At 47.5% G+C, this 19458-nt stretch overlaps 1 protein-coding gene across 2 annotated transcripts in view; it reads left to right on the top strand.

The window, feature by feature from the left end:
* Nucleotides 1–19458, top strand: part of Heg1 (heart development protein with EGF-like domains 1) — an 88055-nt gene that overhangs the window by 29227 nt on the left and 39370 nt on the right. For both annotated transcript variants that reach the window (XM_017598169.3, NM_001427854.1), the window contains 6 exons: nt 5416–5754; nt 6574–6918; nt 11283–11501; nt 12175–13503; nt 15963–16079; nt 17137–17256. In XM_017598169.3, the coding sequence (XP_017453658.1) occupies nt 5416–5754; nt 6574–6918; nt 11283–11501; nt 12175–13503; nt 15963–16079; nt 17137–17256 (2469 nt within the window). The remainder of the gene's footprint in view (nt 1–5415; nt 5755–6573; nt 6919–11282; nt 11502–12174; nt 13504–15962; nt 16080–17136; nt 17257–19458) is intronic.

The raw sequence follows: 19458 nt of genomic DNA, 5'->3' as shown, positions 1-19458 counted from the left end.
ACTGCCACCTAGGTACACACGTGTGTGTGCTAGCTGTGTTATTGCCAGCTTGACACAAACTAAGGTTATCTGGGAAGAGGATCCCTTAATTGAGAAAATACCTCTGTCTGATTGTCCTGTGGGGCAGATCTGTGGAGAGATGGCTCAGTGGTTAAGAGCACTGACTGCTCTTCCAGAGGTCCTGAGTTCAATTCCCAGCAACCACATGGTGGCTCACAGCCATCTGTAATGGGCTCTGATGCCCTCTTCTGGTGTGTCTGAAGACAGCTACAGTGTACTCATATAAATAAAATAAATAAAATACATCTTTTAAAGAAAAGGAAAAGAGGGGTTGGGGATTTGGCTCAGTGGAAGAGCGCTTGCCTAGCAAGCGCAAGGCCCTGGGTTCGGTCCCCAGCTCCGAAAAAAAAAAAGGAAAGGAAAAGAAAGCAGGTTAAGCACGCCAGTAAGTAGTGCCCCTCCATGGTTCTACTTCAATTATGGGTTTTTACCTAGAACTTTACAAAAAAATAAGATAAACTTTCTTTCCCGAGTTGCTCTGGGTCAGTATTTTATTACAGCAGTAGGACACCAAGCAGAGCACACACTGGTCAAATTTTCCACATCCTGGATAGCCAGGAGTTAATCTGTTTCTGAACAGAATCTGTGTCTTACAGCACCTGAGCATGCAGGGACGTGAGGTAGGGGCCTACAGGACTATAAGGCATTGCTCTCCACCCTCCCCTGCCTCTCTGCCTCTCTAGGCTTTCTGCGGTCTCTTAGACTGTTTGTCATGGTGTGGGGTGGGGTTATAAACAAAGTAACAAGTGGCCCCGGTGAGGAGGGTGGGGAGGAAGCGCACTTCTGAAGGCACAAATGTGTATGTTGAATTGTGTGAGAGTGACTACAATTCAGCACTAAATTTAGTAGGAGCTTCCTGGAAATGGGGGCACAGGGGGAAGCTGGGTGGAGCGTGAGATTGTTGTCGGACAGTCAGCTACGGTTTGGTCCATAGGCAGTGGGCAGTGATTTCAAGAGGGGTGTTTATGTAAGGGATGCTGCAGTTCATAATAGAAATTGCTCTCACTTGCTGGCTTGTCAGAGTTGTGCTAATGTTCTTTGAAGGTGACATTTGGTAGACGTAGTAAGAGCTCGGGCGTAATAATGGGTCTCGACTTAGGGGGAGTCTTTCCTGTGGGCCGTTGAGCTGATGCGGTCCAGGTAAATTGTTCTGTGGTGATGTTACTTTGTGAAGGAAGCGAACATAAATGACTTGAGGGATGTTTGGATTTAGTCTGCCTTGTTGTAAGATCAGCTGCCTCAGCTTTCCTCCTGGGAGGTTCTGGATCGCCCTCAAGGTTGAGCAATGTGAGGATGCTGTAGGCTCTGGGGGGTTTGCCCTGTGACGGGAAAGTGACACGTGCTCACACCAGCTGAGCAGCTGTTCCCTCGGTGGCCTGTTACAAAGAAGACTAGGAACTTAGGCCTTTTTCCCAGTGGGTGGTATTCCAATTTTTAAAACTTTTTATTGAAAAATTTTTATTAGCGTAGGGAAATACATATGCCACAACATGTAGGGGCCAGAGGACAACTTGAAGGGCTCGGTTCTCTGTCCAACCATGGGACACAGGATTGAACCCTTGTCAGGTTTGACGGCAAGGGCCTTTACCGATGAGTCATCTTACCAGATAGCCATCTTACCATACCCATCCTTCCTTCCTTTGTTCTTTTTTAATTTTCTATTTATTTTTGCCTTTTCTGAGGTTCAGAGTCAGAAGGTTTCCCATTTCTCTAACGCCAGCCTGCTGGTTAGAAATGTAGTCTGCTTCCTCCTAGCTAGTGCCACTGGTGCCCATGTAGGGTCATAAGCAGTGCCTGTGGACAAATAAGCAAGCATCCCCCCACCCCACAGGGTTTCTCTGTGTGGCCCTGGCTGTCCTGGAACTCGCTCTGTACAGCAGACTGGCCTCGAACTCACAGAGATCCTCCCGCCTCTGCCTCCCAAGTGCCACCACCGCCTGGCTCAAGCACTCCCTTTTTTATTAATGGCAAGCACTGCTTTGCAGACACATTTCCACACGCCATAATGTGTCTTTTTTACTGTGAGGATTAAATGAAATATGTCAATCAGGCAAATAGCTCTGTGTCTGGTGCATTGCAGTTGCTTACCTGGGGATGGCTGTTTTGTTTTGTCTTACTCTGTAGTCGAGGTGGGCCTGGAACTTGCTGTGTAGACCATACTGGCTTCCCAGCTCAATATCTTCCCGCCTCAGCCTCCCGAGGTTACAGCATGTACTGTCATGCCCAACCAGGGTAGCTGGTTACGATGATGATGTGGGATGGCCGAAGGTTGCACAGTCCTCAGGCCAGGGGATTGGAGCAGCTTTCCTTTGTGACAGACAAAGCATCTGTGACCTTTGTGATTGTAGCTCCGTGGCCATTTCTTTGCTAACACTACCAAGATGGCAGGTCTGGGTTTCTCTCACTGATTCCAATGTAGTCCACATAGTGGGGTTTGTGTTTAAGGTTTTATTTGTAATTGCATGTGTGCGCATGCGCCGTGCACCCCCACCCCTCCACCAAGTCTGTGTGCAGGTTTTGCACATGAATAAAGGTGCCCTCAGAGGCCGAAGAGAGTGTTGGGATCTCTGGAGCCAGAGCCACAGGCCAGAGGCACCCAGTGTGAGTGCTGCAGACCAAACACAGGTCCTCTGAAGGAGCAACAAGCACTCCTAATTGTCAAGTCCTGTCCAATGGCCACCACTGTGCTTGGTGGGAATATTGAACAAATTACATAATGTAGTTGATTAGAAATAAAAATGTCGGGGTTGGGGATTTAGCTCAGTGGTAGAGCGCTTGCCTAGGAAGCGCAAGGCCCTGGGTTCAGTCCCCAGCTCCGAAAAAAAAGAACCAAAAAAAAAAAAAAAAAAAAAAGAAATAAAAATGTTTTTAAAGTAATTTGGAAGGGGCTGGGGATTTAGCTCAGTGGTAGAGCGCTTACCTAGGAAGCACAAGGCCCTGGGTTCGGTCCCCAGCTCCGAAAAAAAAAAAGAACCAAAAAAAAAAAAAAGTAATTTGGAGACGGCTTATGGATCATATCCATATCTGGTCTCTCCTTTCTTAGACAAAACGGTTTTTGTTTTAGCACATGACAATTTTTCTTTTTTATTGTTTACAAATTTCACATATGCATATATTTTGACCAAATTCGATTCCCCCATTCCCTGCTTCCCAAAGTGCCGTTCTTTTAAGTAAGTTTTCTTTTTTTCTTTTTTTTTTTTTTTTTTACTTTTATGTGCATTGGTGTTTTGCCTGCATGTATGTTTGGATGAAGGTGTCAGAAAGTTACAGATGTTTGTGAACTGCTGTTGGTGCTGGGAATTGAACCGGGCTCCATTGGGAGAGCAGTCGGAGCTCTTAATCACTGAGCCATCCCTCCAGCCCTGTGGTTTTTGTTTTCTGTTTGTGTTCCAGCAGGACTGGATGCCTTTGCACCCAGTGTCTCTGTGGGTCGCCTGCACCTGCGTCTGTTCTCATAAAGCTTCAGTAATCAGAGCAGCAGGCTGTGTCCCTGCTGTTGTGGTTTTGCACAAGAGTGAAGGGAACCTTTGCTTCCTATAATCTACCTAGATAATCTAATTTTTTAATGCTCTTTTTATTTTTATGTGCACTGGTATTTTGCCTGGGTGTGGTTCAGACCCTCTGGAACTGGGGTTACAGACAGTTATATAAGGTACCATATGGGTGCTAGGAATTGAACCTGGGTCCTCTGGAAGAGCAGCCAGTGCCCTTAGCCGCTGAGCCATCTCTCCAGCCTCCCACTTCCCCATACTTTCTCTCAATGTCTAAAATCTGTTTGAGCTTTTGGCCACAGCTGCACGGAAGACTGGTCTTCAAAGCACTGTTTATAATAACAGCTTCCTTCTTTCCCTTTTCAGAGCCGAGATTAATGGCTGGAAGCCATTCATGGTAGGGGTATAGATCGTTCTTTGTTGCTCTTGGCTTCAAGTGGGAAAAGAAAGAAAGCACTTTTTTTCCTTGCGGATCTTTTTTTTTTTCTTTTTCTTTTTCTTTTTCTTTTTTTTCCGGAGCTGGGGACCAAACCCAGGGCCTTGCGCTTGCTAGGCAAGCGCTCTACCACTGAGCTAAATCCCCAACCCCTGCACCTTATTCTTGCCTGTAGTAAGGATATCTTGTTGTGCTGGGTTTGAACACAGGGCCTGGTGCATGCCAAGTAAGCTTCCTACCACTGAGTTATGGCCTCAGTCCTTTGGTGTTAGGGCTTTAAGGTACCTTGTTGAAGTCAGATCTCTTTTCGTTGTTTTACTTTTGTTTGGTTTTGTCTGGGGTCGTTTGTTTTGAGATAGGGTTCGCTGTGTATCCCCGGCTGTCCTGGAACTCACTCTAGATCAGGCTGGCCTCGAACTCGAAAAACTCCTTACCTCTGCCTTCTGAGTGATGGGATTAATGGCTTGGGCTACCACCTCCTGGCTAATGGCGAGTTCTAAAGTTCCCTTGGAAAGTGTCCCTCTGGAAGGACAGCTGGGCAGCTGTGATGAGGGGCAGACGGTATATTCAGACCTGTGGTATATAACTGAATTCCTGAGTTATCCAACAATTTCCATCCATTTTACTGATCAGGAAATAAAAAGGGGGGGGCAACAAAACTGTCCCCAGCCTAGAGTTTTTGATTCTAGTACTATAACTGGTTTGAAGATGGCTCTCTCTAGCTTAGTGAGAGTTAGTATCTACAATAATGGAGTTTGTCTGCTTTTAGGTGAAATTAAATAATATTCCTTTGACAATAATACGTTCTCCTGTTGGTTAGTAGTTCTGTTGATGTATGTCATCTGAATGGCCTTTCAAAGTATAAGCTTTAGGCTGACCGTGATTCAGGGAATACTCAAGACCCTTTGATGCTTGGGAATCACTTTCCTAAGCCAGTAGTGTCTTGACTGTGTTCTACAGAGCCCCAGTGCTGACTGAGGGGTTGTATACCCCACACTAGCTCAACCCCGATTCACATGTGGACTGGATTTTAAGTCTGTGATAGCATTTGAACAAAAGGGTTACATCGCTAAAACCAAACTGGCAGCAACAGCTTTATCCTGGTGGCCTGTGGGATTCCTGCCCTGTGGAGTGCAGTTCCTCTGTAGAACACAAGTTAATTTTTTTTTTCTTCGTCTGGGTTTCTCCTATTCTTTAGCTTGAATAGAAAACTTAATTTGTGTATGGTGAGTGATCTGACTGTAACCAGCCCTGTGAGAGCGCTGAGGAGAAAGAAAAGGAGGGTCTCCTATTGCATGATACAAATGTCTGCTCTCTGTTACATCAACCGTATTAAAGTGCTCATATCAAATTATTCGTGCCTAGGTAGAATCCTGATTTTCTTCACCATTCGAGTAGTTCTGAAGCACATTTTTCCTTCTGTTTTAGCTTCTGGAAGTATGAGGAATGGGAATAACTTCACCGCTCTCCAAAACCCATCAATCACCCAGACAAAGAGCATGCTCATCACTGACACATTCACCAATGGCGTCCCAAGAACGCCCCGGTCTCTGCCTGTCAGTGTGGAGCCTACAAACGAGACAGAGGGCTTCCCCGAGCGCTCCCGACTTGCTATAACTTCAGTGTCGGTCCACTCTTCGCCCTCTGCGAAGGACTCAAGGACGGACAGCAGACTAACTGAGCATCTGGGAGATGGAGAAGGTGCTGAGCTGTTTACAGAAAATGGATATGGCTTCCCATCTATACGCTGGCAAAGTGATGCCCCCTGTGAGTAATCTACCCTTATGGGACATTTTATATAGTTCGGTGTCCTTAGGGGGCCTCTTTAGGACCATTTGCAGTCTCCGAAGGGATGTGTGACCTTAGTGACGCCTGGTCCTTTATTGGCCTTTTTATCTTTGGGCGTGGACAAACGCCATCCCTAGATGAGAACAGCAAGACTTGGAGGACGTAAGTAGAGCCAGCCCAGCTTCTGAGCTCGCTCAGCAGAGTGGAGACCTCGGCCTTGGGCTCTCACGGTTCTTCTTCCTTTCATTCTATAACATCATCTTCAAAGGGAGGCCTGGCCTGCTCTTTAGCTGGAGCCAGTGATTTTTGGGTATAGACCGTCTTTTTAAATAATTTGTCGGACATAAACGTATTCCCCAAATTCATAGTTTGGCTCACTCCTCATAGTTTATTTTACTATACATCGGAAGTAGAATGTTTATCGATAATCCAGCTGTTTTTAGGGGGGGAAGATGCTCTACCAACCATATTTATGCCACTGAACTTGGTAGATGTAATGACTCTTCCCTTGAGCTACTTCCTCAAGGGACAGAGAGAAACACCCAAGTCTATAAATTGCTGTTCGTGCATGCCACTCTCAAGTCTCCTGGTCTCCAGCCTTGATTTTTAAGATCACGATGTTGTTAATGTCCAATAATTTTAGAAAAATTTGGAACACGATGGTGCACGTCGGGTGGCCCGTATAAACGCTGTTCAAGGCTCCTTGGCAGAAGGAAGCTTGCCTGAGAGAGGACATCTTAGTTGTTAAGCATCATCCCAGGTCTACTAACGGCCTTTCCCCCTGTCATATCTTCACAGCCTTCGGAGGACACCAGCTCGCCAGCAGCTCCGAAGCAGGAAATGGAAGGACCGTGCCTCTGACTGAGACTGGGTCTAAGTCAGTCTCCTCCATTGATAGTGGAGAGAGCTCAGAACCATGGTTCCCCGCCAAGAACAGAACATCTACAGATATGGCAGGAAGCTCGGCTTTGCATCCAGAAGCTGGGGGTCCTTGGGGTTTGACTCAGTCCTCACTCGATGCACGACAGCCGCAAGGTGGTGCCTCGGGGTTGGGTGGGAGGAGCTACGCAGAGTCTTCATCTTCTTCATCTACATCTTCTTCCGAGAGTCTGGATTCCCCAGCACCTGGAAGAGCGCATTCAAGTGAGTTCTTAGTCCACGGAAGCAGAGCCCAGGGCCTGAGGATGTGTCTGATCCCTCAATCTACCAAAGCATACCTTAGGAGAGGGATTTTACTATTCCCAGGCCTCTCTTAGCTGGTTAATACAAACGTGCGTACATGCTCCACTCTTTCTGCCTGGCACATCTCAACTCTTTTTCTATGGTGTATGTATGTGCATGTGTGTGCGCGTGCGTGCGTGTATGTGCGTGTGTGTATGTGCGCGCATGGTGTGTGCACGTGCGTGTGCGCCCGCAGGCTCGCAAGCACACAGATGCAAATGGAGCCCAGTGGTCGACCTCTCATATTGTCCCTCCGAAGCGATCTACTTTATTTTGGGGATGAGTCTCTCACTTAGGCTTGGGTCTCACTGACTGACTAAGGCTGTCTACTTGTCCCTGGTGTGAAGAGTGCTGCCGTGCCCTGCTTTTGATATGAGCGCTGAAGATGGAGGTCAGATCCCTGGGCTTGCACAGCAAAAGCTTGATTGACTGAGCCATCTCCCCAGCCCCGCCTCTGAGGAGCTCCTGGCGCCACCTCCTCGTCTCTCAGATAGAGCTCTGGGGTCTTCTGTGTCCACACCCCACAGTATAGCCTGCCCCACACCCAGTGCCTTCTAACGACAACTTCTCGATGCTTCCTGTAGAAGCCGTCATATCGTGTGTGCTCTCTTGTGTACGTAATGCACATGGCCTCCATTCATCTGACATGTATCTGTACTTCTGTACTCCATCAGGAATGCGTCATTATTTATAGTGTCCCTGTGATTGTTCAGGGACACATCTTATGTAGATACATGCCGTCTTGAAATTACCAAGTTACTAGTAGCATCCTTTTTAAGTTGTGTTCCTGGCACCCCCATCAGGCAGCTCCCAACTCCGGAATATCTACCTGATGCCCTCTTCTGGCCTCCATGGGCAACTGCACTCATAGGCACGTAAACACACATGCACCTACGCATGATTTTTAAATCTTTTTTTGTAAACTAGATAAGGAGTGGCCTCATTCCTGAAATGGCCTCACTGTAGATTAGTATAATACTTTATCTCTTGGCCTCTGGATCAGCCAAAGCCTGACTAATTATAACACCTATCTTGGCTATTTCTCAGTCCGTCCCCTTGCTCAGTTCAAACTCAGCGGCTTCAGGCTACCGTGCTTCTGTCCGCTTCCGGCCCTGATGCGATTGCTTGCAGACCTGAATTTCACTTGTAGAGTATACACGATCTCTCAGCCTCGATCTTTTCCTTTTGCACCCATACTGGGTGGCTCAGCACCCAGGTGTCTCCCAAGTCCTTCAGCATGCCTTAAGTCACCTTCTTACCGTTGTTCTGAGTCACTGACGCACTCCTCATTTCCGGTTAAGGTTCTTTCCTGTGCCCGGATAGAGAGTGGAGAAGCACTCACACTTCAGATCTGGTCCAGCAGCTTTTCCTTCCCTCAGATTTGACAGCATCAATCAGTGGAAGACGGACTCTGTAATGTTACCGTTCCTGTGGAGGCCCCAGGCCCCAGGCTCCTCAGTAATGGCCACTGTAACTAACAGCTCTCAGCCTGGACTTCAAGATCCTCAGCCATACAGGCTTGAGTCTCTCTCTGGAAATCTGGTGACCAGGGCCTTTGGGAGGGCCTCTTGGGCTTCTTATTGGCTCCTTACAATCTTCCATTAATTTCTCCTTTGTGGTCTCTGCTTCTCTTCCTTCTGCTCTATCCATCCTCCTCCAGATGTCATAGCCATATCTAGGGAGCCTGGGTGCAATCAGGGGCACCTAGTAGGAATGGGGGTGTCAGGCGCTGCCAGGATTACTCGCACAGGCATGTGCACCCATTCACTGCACTGCCGGTGGTGATCCCAGCAGACAGGTGAACCAGCAGACAATCTGCTACTGGGCCCAGCTCTCACCACGAGCAGGGCTGGGAGTTCCAAGGCCCCCCTACTTTTTCAAAGATACAACAGCAGTTGCATCTGAGGGGTGCTGAGTTTGTACACCAGGAAGCCAGGTCTGGGCTTGAGACTCTGAATGGAGTCTCAATGGGGCCTCTGCAGTGTTGCCCAGTAGTAATGACTGCATGCATCGGAGTGGCCATGAGCAGTGCCGGGCTGTGTGTCAGGCCCCCTGCACTGAGTCTCTCTGAGATTTTCAGCTGTGCAGATGCAGCCTGACCACTGGTACCGTCTTCAATCTGATACCCTCTACTCTCTGGGGCCTTTGCTACTCTTTCTGAAAATAGCCTGAAAGGTCCACTCTGGAGAAGCCTCTGGGGGGGTCTACTGCCACGGCACAGGAGAAGCAGAAGTCAGAGTCTAACTAGCCTTATGTGGGCCAGTCACAGCCGTTTGCTTTAGAGCATGCAGCCATGCTCTTAGCACCAACCACTGACTGGTGTTTTGGACCAATCACAGCATAACCCTGTCCTTTAGCACCGATCACAGCTTAACACCTGCCCTTTAGCACCTCCCTCTAGGGGAGGAAGCTCTCTCCTTTTAGCCAAAACAAGAAATGGCCTAGCCAGGCTTGGGATTACAGAAAGTCTGACTCTGTCTCAAGCAGTCCTGCCTGGGACGGTGCCCTCAGGAGCCAGTGAAGTCAGCTATGATCTTTGATCGTTGTCTTGTGACTGATGAAGCCACAAGGGTGGTTTGTTTGTTCTTCTGCTCATGAGCTTGGGCAGCAAGAGAGAGTTCCGAAGCTTCTAATGAGCCAAATTATCCGATTCTCGGCGGTTTTGCTTATTTACCGAAAAACCCAAAACATCATTGACACTAATAGTGATTTTAGGGATGATTAATGGAGCTACAGAGATGACACTCAGTGCATATGGCTCCTGCAGGAGACCTGTGTTCCTTTTTCCATCACCCTAATCAAACGGTTCACAACCAGCTGTAAGTCAGGGCATCTCACGCCCTCTCTGACCACTGTAGGTACTGCACTCATGTTTGCAAACCCACATTCAGATACATAATTTAAAAATAAAAATAAAGGGTCTGGAGAGATGGCTCAGTGGCTAAGGGCACTTGTGACTCTTACAGAGGACCTGGGTTCCTTTCCAGCACCCACAGGGTGGCTCCCAACTGCCTGTAACTACGGTTCCAGGGAATCTGACCGAAACCCTCTTCTAGACTCTGCAGGCATCCGACACACATTTCTCTTTCTCTCTCTCTCTCTCTCTCTCTCTCTCTCTCTCTCTCTCTCTCTCTCTCTCTCACACACACACACACACACACACATACACACCCAAACATTAAAGACATAAAAATCAAAATAATTAAATAAAAACTGTTTTTAAAAGATATTTCTTTTATTTGTGTGTATGTACACAGATCGAGTTTGTACTTGATGGTCATTATTTCTGAAATGGATTTACTTAGAAATTTAATAATATAAGCTAGTTCTAAGTTTAGCATACAACATAACCCTGTCAAAAGAGAGACAGGGCATGTATTCATGTATTCGTGTGCTGCCTTCCCTCGTCCAACAAAATAGATTAAGTGCATTAAAAATAAAAGCGGGGCTGGCAAGATGGCTCAGTGGGTAAAGGTGCTTGCCGCCAAGCCTAATGCTCCTTCCCCCCCCCCCCCAGCTGAGGATCTAACCCAGGGCCTTGCACTTGCTAGACAAGCGCTCTACCACTGAGCTAAATCCCCAACCCCAAGCCTAATGCTTTGAGCTTGATCCCCAGAACCCAAATGATGGAAGGAGAGAACAGACTCTAACTAATCATCCTCCAAGTTTCCCACTCCTGCTTTGACGTGTATGTGTGCATGCACACACACACACACACACACACATGCACTCACACACACATCCGCGCACACACACACATACACATGCTCGCATACACGCTTACACATATGCACACTCACACACACACATCTGCACCACGCGCACACACATTTTTTTTTATTTTTATAAAAAGCACACCAATCTTACTCTCTATGCCTTTTTTGGTTCGTTTCGTTTACTTTTTGAGACAGAGTTTCTCTGTGTAGCCCTGACTGTCCTGTAACTCACTCTGCACACCAAGCTAGCTTCGAACTCAGAGATCGACCCGCCGCTGCCTCCTGAGTGCACCACTACTGTCCATAAGTATCCATGCTATTTTTTGACCCGTGTTAACTGACACTCCACACGCCCTGCCCTTAACTTGCCACCAACTTCACTGATACAACTGCGATTGTTATCTTTTATCACGGAGCAGAAATCCAGTATTCTGGATCCTTTGGCTGGAGTAATGGGAACAGAGGTATCCACCCTCTGGCCACTGAGTAAGAGCCTCAGGGAAGCCTCTGGGCTTGAATGTGAGGCTAAAAGTTCTGCCCCTGCATTTACCTGAGCTCTCTTGCCTGCAGCTCCGGAAGATGGTGCGTTGCTAAGCGACAGCTCCGCTCTGGCAGACAGCACTTCGGGGGCGCGCGCTCCTCACACATCAGCAATGTTCACCCGGAGCGGGGAGCGCACGCAGCGGTCCCTTGACCTCTCGCGTGCAGCGACCCGCTCTGCACGCCCCACTCCACGCGGGAACGTGACGGAGCACGCTGGCCTGCTATCCGGGCCACCAACCCTCGGAGGTGGGTCTTCCCACAGCCGCCTTCCTCTGCTATCTGCGGATTGATTCGCAGTCCTGGGATGTTAAATTGGCTGGCAGCTCAAAAGTAGCTTACTGCTTATTAGGAAAAGAACTTTCCTGGGTTCGGTCCTCAGCTCCGAGAAAAAAAAAAAAAAAAAGGACAAGAACTTTCTGAGTTCTCCCACCCCTCTCGCCTCATGCTTGCTTGAGGTATATGGGATGACATCTGCCTGAGGGGTTGAAAATAAAGGAGAACAGTAACTATGGTGAAGACCATCTACCGGGAAGAAATACCTCATTAGACAGAGCGGAAAGTTGGGAGTGTTTTTCTTTTTCCATTTGATAATGGTGATTACTGTTTCGGATCTGGGGAGCTTTTCAAGTGCAGTTTGTTTTTATTAGAAAGGGGCATAGGGAAGGACTTTGGAAACATTTCCTATTTTTAGGCTACTGGTCCCCACTTAACGTCATCATCACTGCTCCTCACAGGAAGGGGGACCTACTCTGAGTGACCCTGACTATTTTAGCCTTCCTCTGTCATCCTCACTCAGTGTGCTGGCCACAGAAATCAGTGTCTTCCTCCTGGAGGAAGACACAAAGAGTATTTATTTTCTAGTGCTTGTTTCAAAGATTTTTCATTTACTTGACCCAACTCTTGTCTTTTCTGTTCACAGTCACTGGACTTAGCTACACTCAAGAGCATGGCTCAGACGCTGGACAAAGGACTTCCAGCGACCACACAGACCATGCCTATGTTCCGTCTACTTTCACCAAAGGAGAACGGACGTTGCTGTCCATTACAGATAACACTTCCTACTCGGAGGCCGGCGAGAGCTCAACCTCTTCCATTAAGATCTCAGACTCTACACACTTGGACTCTCCTTCTCAGGCTCAGCCTAAGCAAAGTAGCCAGTCCTCCTACAATGGTGAGCCTGCTCAGTCTTCCACCGAGTCACCGGTTCTGCCTACGTCCAGCCTTCCACCCCACACACCCACCGTTAATATGCCAAACACCTCAGTTCTCGATACCAGCACCGAACCTGTTGAGGACCCATCTGATTCAGGGGTGCCTTCAATGCCGCCCTCACCGTCACAGCCCCAGCCGTTCTCATCAGCCTTACCGTCAACCGGGTCTCCCATACAGCAGCTAAAGTCTACCTCTGAGACAGCCACGTCCTCACCGTCAGCTTCACCGGTCTCCTTAATGGTGTCGACTCTCGTCCCATATCCTGTCTCACAGACAACTTTCACACATCTGTCTTCCACCCTAGCCCCTCACCAGGCAAGGGAGCCACGTGTGACTTCAGTCCAAATGTCAACGACGGTAGCAGCCGTTGTGTTGATCCCCAGCAACCAAACCGCAGACCCCAAGAACCAGAGCACCCCACAGCAAGAGAAACCCATCACAGGAGCTAAGTCACCAAGCTTCGTGTCTCCGCCCACAGACTCTACCAGAGCAGTAACAGTGAGCCTTCCTCCAGGGGCCCCAGGGGCCCCAGCCTTAACAGGGTTCTCCACAGAGCCAGCCCTTCCAGCCACAAGCACCAGCTTAGCCCAGAGGTCTCCAGCTTTGACATCCACCATGTCCCATACTACTACTAACTCTCCTGTGACCAGTCCCAGTACCCCGTCACGTGTAGAAGCTTTGACCCCAGATCCTGTAGCTGTGCACACTACCCCGAAGAAACAATACCTCCCAACCAACCCTGAAATTCTAGTGCCACAAATCTCAACTAAAGGGGCCATCACCACAGAAGGGAACCAGGGTTATACGGATCCTACCACTCACTCAATCCCTCTGACCACATCAACCATACCAGCAGAAGAAATGATCACGGAGATTGGCCATGCGGAAGAGTCCAGCCCGGTTTCACATTTTCTTAGACCGTCTTCACCTCAGACCACAGATGTTTCCACAGCTGAAATGTTGACTTTCAAATATACCACCTTTGCTGCTCAGAGCACCCTGCAGTCACCAACAGCACTGTCACCTCTAACCCCAGGTAAAGTGCATCTTAACAAATACCTTGGCCACTAGGCCCTGTCTAACATTAGAGCTGCAAGGGGCTTGTGGTTTGTGTGAATGTGTAGACATGGCTAGTATCTGGGTCTGTTTTACGACTTGGAATGACTCCCACTGAAATACAAGGCATGAAGTATGGGCAGTGTGGGCCTAATTTTCTCCTGATATCCCCCCCACGTTACGTGATTCTTTCTGAAGAACGAGGAGAGAGGACACTTTGACCCTGTTTGACATGCATAGAAGATATAACTGTACCCTGTCATACCCTGTAATTGTCAAACGTTTCGACTGTGCCTTTAACTCACCTAAGGTCAATGCCAGCCAGGCATAGATGTGGGTTTGCACAGTGGAGAAGCTGAAAGAGCAACTTTCATGGGGCTAAGATACAGAATGTCGGCAAAACACTTGCCTAGCGTGTGTGTGCGCGCACACACACACACACACACACACACACACACACACACACACACACACACAGAGAGTCTCCCACAGGTTCTCAGGCACCACAAAAGGAACTTTGGGGTGGCTTGTTAGAGGGAGGTGTGAGTTGAATGTCTGCTTTCCAAAAAAGAACCCAGAGCTTCCACCTCAGTCAGCTCAGGGGCTTCCCGAGGTCAAAGGCTTCTCTCTATCAAGGGAGGCCACAAGTTCTTTGCTAGTTGGTAACCAGAAGACATGCAAACAAAAGGACGTTCAACAGACCTCATCCCAGTGAACGCTTGACCAGAGTTTCTTTGCCCTGTGGGTCAGGTTATCTGTTCAGCATGTTGAAGGTGCTGGTGTCAGGGGAGAAAAGGCAAGCCCGGGTTAAGAAAGGCAGGAGGAAGACAGCAGGATGTGGCGTTCCCAGTGCGCTGGTAGGTGATCCAGACTCAGACAGGGAGGACTGCTGTTGAAGGAGGAGAGAGAGATTGACCTCTTAAGTTACAGGGAAAGGATGGGAAGGGTGTGTGGTGGCTACAGCCAAGAGCTCAGTTTGTGGTACGAATCTCAGTGAGGATGAACCTAGAGTTCAGGGTCATAAGCTGTCCCCACTGCTAGGCCACAGCGCTCCCTCCTCAGCAGCCTGAGTAGTCTTCTCCAGAAAAACCTTCACTTCAGCAGACTCCCTTAAAGCGAGCGTTAGCTGTGACGGTTGCTGGAGGTGTTTGCAGCACGTTTGTGGCAAACCATAGAATTACCTAAGGGCACAGTGTTTAATTACGTAGGTGCTCTGCTCATGTGGGTGATGCTAGGTAACATGTAAGGTATGGGGGCTGGAGAGAGGACATCCTTTCCTGTAGTGGTCCGGAGTTTGCTTCCTAGCACTCATGTGGAGAAGCTCACAACCACTTGTAATTCCAACTCAAGGGGTGTAGCGCCTCCTCCTGGGCTCCGTAAGCAGTGTGCCCACAGGCCCATACCCGCACCCCACATAATTTCACACACCCCACAGACACATAATTTCAAAGTGATAAATTTCAGCAAGGGCTGTGAAGAACATGATAGCCATGTCAACAGCAGCCCACTTGTTTCAGGCTATTTTGAAGGACCTGACTTCTGTTTTCTTTCCCTCCTCCCTGCAAGTGATAATATGGTTTCCAGCTTTTCAAAACCCCCTATTAAACAAGTATCTCATAACCGTGATGTGACCTTTCTCACTATAGAGAGCAAGACAGAGGTGGGCACCATGAGGCAGGGAACGAATTAATATTCCATGGTGACATTAAAGTTTAACCATAGAGGCCCTCCTGAATTCAGATGGAGCCTATTTCTGTACATGGAAAGAAATTAGCATGAGAGACCTGTAATCCTAGCGCTTGGGAGGTGGAGTTAAGCAGATCAGGGGCTCAAGGCCATCCTGAGCTATACAGTTAATTTGTGGCCAGCCTGGGCTACAGGAGACCATCTCAAGATAAATCAAAAACAACAAAAAGCGTAGCAACTGCAAATAAATGTACGTGTTCCAAGATTTTTTTTCAAATAAAGGTTTCGAGAGTTTTGACAAAGTCCAAGAGAAAAAAAGGAACCACACATATGTATGCGTTCGTGCACACAGAGTGGATCTTGGAGCAGACAGGATAAGTTGATCAGGGAGTCTTTCCACCTTAGAACATGTTTTAAGTTGGCATTTACTGAGCCCAGTAGAATCTTCTAAGTATCGCACAGGCAATATAGTTATTGGCCCTGAACCAAGTGGCCCGCAAGAAGCATTTAGTATTCGTGCTTACATTCAGGTATGCAATTACCTAGCCCTTGAATACGGACCCAAACCACATCTGTGCCCAGTACCATGATCTCTGTCTTCGCGCCTCTGGGGACCCTGCTCTCTTTCCGTGGGCATGAGGTTTCTCAGGGCAGGTGAACCAACGTGAGCTAGAACCAAGCATTAGCTTTGAGAGCGAGATATTCGCCAGAGCTGCTTTGACATCGCCTGTGTTATTCCTTCAATGTGCTTAGTCCACAGCTGTCCCGTGAACCCTTGTCTTCACGACGGCAAATGCATTGTGGACCTCGCCGGTCGTGGGTATCGATGTGTGTGCCCGCCTGCCTGGCAAGGGGAGAACTGCAGCGTGGGTAAGAGGCAGGATCGTTTGCTGTGATGTTACCTTGGGCTAATGGGCTATTCATAAATCCCTTTTCCAGGGTGGACGGCATGTACTGTGCTTTCAGAGGACCCAAGTTTGGGTACTATAACCCATATTGGGGGAGGGGCTTCATTACTGCCTATAATTGAAGCTCAAAAGCAATTGGACGTCTCTGCCCTCTGCAGGCACCTGCACTCATGCGTGCACACACATACACACAATTAAAAACAATCGTTTTTAAAAGAGACTTTCTCTTCTAGAGTGTACAAAGGTGAGATTTTTTTTTTTAAGTTTTATAGTCTTCCTGTTTGAGTGTTAGGATGCTTGTGGGTTGTCTGTATGATAACATGAAGGACCACAGCATGTTACAGACAAACTTTTGGCCTGGTTCTGGTCTATAGATTCTCTACGCCCCTGCAACACCAGACCTTCTAGAGCTCCCTAAAGATACCTACACTCTCCTGCCGTGGGCATTTACTCTGCTGGTTCCTCAGCTCAGAATCATACCCTCTTCCCAAAGATCTGCTCGTCGAAGTCTCTTTAGTTTTATGTATTATTTTAGTATAATTGAAGACAGTCTTTAATTCTTCCCTGCATCAAAATCTACTGTTTCTGCTGGGCATGTCTTTAATCCCAGCACCCAGGAGCCAGAGAGAGTAGGGATCTCTAAGAGTTCAAGACCACTGTGGGGCTGGAGAGGTGGCTCAGCCGTTAAAGGCTAGGCTCACAACCAAAAATATAAGACCACTCTGCTCTACACAGTGAGTTCCAGGCCAGCCAGGGATAAGAGGATGAGACCCTGTCTCGAAACAACAGCAGCCAACTAGATCTACGTTTATCTCTGTACCTCCACATCCGCCTTGATATAGTTGATTCTTCGTACGGCTACCACTGCCCTGGCAGGCAGGCAGCCCCTTGAGGACAAGGTGGTTTCCCGTTCTTCTTCAACAGCACTCCACACGGTGCCACTTGGATCTTAGTATATACTGGATAATGGCTCTTTGTCCGCCACCCCATCAACATGCTCTTGTTTGTCACCCCTGCAGATGTGAACGAATGCCACTCCAGCCCCTGTCCTCCCCTGGCCGTGTGCAACAATACTCAGGGATCTTTCACCTGCAGATGCCCAGTCGGGTACCAGTTGGAGAAAGGGATATGCAGTCTGGGTAAGAGAATTACGTCTGGGGGTTGAGGATTTAGCTCAGTGGTAGAGCGCTTGCCTAGGAAGCGGAAGGCCCTGGGTTCGGTCCCCAGCTCCGGAAAAAAAGAACCAAAAAAAAAAAAAAAAGAGAGAATTACGTCTGCCTTAGAACCGACGCTTTCCTTCCTGATCAAAGTCAAGCTAAAAAAATATGCAGGGAAATAGAACTGAAGCACGTTGCCTGTTACTCCAACCCTGGCAGATGCAATACTGTCCTTTGCCATTTGTTGATGTACATTATATTTTTATATATTAAGTTCAAGAGATATCTATAAGTATAGCCCTGTGATAGTTAAAAAAGGAACAAATACCTTAATGCCTGCATAATGTGCTCATTTGTACAAAACAAACATTGTTTGCTCAACCATTCTACCCTTCAGTTAAAAAAAAACAAAAGGATATTCCAGCTACATAGGTGTTTTAGAAATCCTTTATTTACTTACAGTCTCAGAGCATTCATTTTTATTTATTTATTTTAGGGTTAAAAAAACAGTAAAATTCTGATTGCCTTCTGTGTGTACGGATTCTTCTCGTTTTTTGAAAGTGGTCCTCGAGTTGCTAGCCACAGACAGGTACATTTTAACACAGCCGCTCCTGGAATCTGGCCAGGATATCGGTCATGTTTGTTCCTCATTGACAGGTCCACGAAGCTCCCCGGTTTTCCATTCACTCTTCATCCTATAGGCTAAACGCCCATGGTACAAGCACAACACATGCTCATAGCACAAAGCACATGTGGGCATCATGATCTGAGTGGTGTGCATTTCATAACTGAAATTTATAACCTATGTAGTCTGCTACATAAACTGGTCTTCATTGTGATGATTGTTATATTAAAGAGATAAAGTGAGAGAGAGAGACAGAGAGAGAGAGAGAGAGAGAGAGAGAGAGAGGAAAAATACAATTACCACCGTGACAGAGTATTCTAAAGCTCCAAGAAATTAATTTTTCTGAGGAAAAATAAAAATCAAACTTCCTAAGGGAAAAAAAAAAGTCAACAAAAATGCAGCAAAAACTAAGGCTCTGAGGTGCTCAGTGGCCAAGCGTGGGTCCCAGCTGACCAGAGCCCACAGTTTTCTGTTATACAACAGTGTATTTTTTTTTTTTGTAAGAGCATTCTTGCATACGGGGTGTGACCCTTGTTGGGTTGCTGAATTTAACACCTTGCTTGCTGGAGAAGTTAGAATGAGAACTTCAGTTTCAAAGCTAAAACTTTTTTTTTTTAAAGATTTATTCATTTATTATATATAAGTACACTGTAGCTGTCTTCAGATACACCAGAAGAGGGCATCAGATCTCTTTACAGATGGTTGTGAGCCACCATGTGGTTGCTGGGAATTGAACTCATGACCTCTGGAAGAGCAGTCAGGTGCTCTTAACCGTTGAGCCATCTCTCCAGCCCTCAAAGCTAAAACTTATCAGGTAGAAGAACCTGTCTCTTTATCAGCTACCGTTGCCCGGGTGATGGCTCATGCACAGTGATCAGCCAGTGTTTTTGGGAGAACCTGTGTCTGTGTTGCCTGCAAACGTTATCTGCATGAACCCCTAATACCCACAGACAGAAGCGGCTTCTTAAGGCTGGCACTCGACTAAAATAAGAATTTCGAAAATTGCCCGAAATATTAAAAAAAAAAAAAAGAGCATTGTTTTCTAAAAAAGGGAAATCTACCTATGTAGATTTGAGTCAAAATCAAGAATTCCACTCATTCTTATGCATCCGGGTAGCCTGTTCTGTGTAGCCACACCCTATGGGGAACTAGCTGAGAGTATGCAGTTCAAAATAAAGGAGACGGCAGTAGTCTCCTCGTCGTCGTCGTTGTTTGTGTTTGGAAGCCGAGGGAAAGCTGTGTGCCAGATTTCAAATGCCTGGCTTTAGGCTCCCAGCCACCACCTGCACTGAGTAGCCAGAGCCTCAGTGTCCCCATCTGTTAAATCAGATTACAGCATGCTCCCCTGCCCACTCAAGGTTTTGGGAATGTCGAATAAAACGATCTGTTTGAGCAAGCTCTGAGTGTGAAGGGCTGTCCAGATGGAAGGCAGTGTTCGCCAGACTGGATGCTGTAAAAACAAACTGCTCTCAATACAGAGCAGTTGTGAGAGGTCAGTGGTGAAACCAGCGGTTAAACGAGATAAAAATCTTATCTTGGGCCAGTAAGGTGGTCCAGCA

Source organism: Rattus norvegicus, chromosome 11 (assembly GCF_036323735.1).
Source record: "Rattus norvegicus strain BN/NHsdMcwi chromosome 11, GRCr8, whole genome shotgun sequence".
Classification (NCBI taxonomy): domain Eukaryota; kingdom Metazoa; phylum Chordata; class Mammalia; order Rodentia; family Muridae; genus Rattus; species Rattus norvegicus.
Note: the sequence above shows the minus strand (reverse complement) of the source record. Positions and strands in the feature narration are given on the sequence as shown.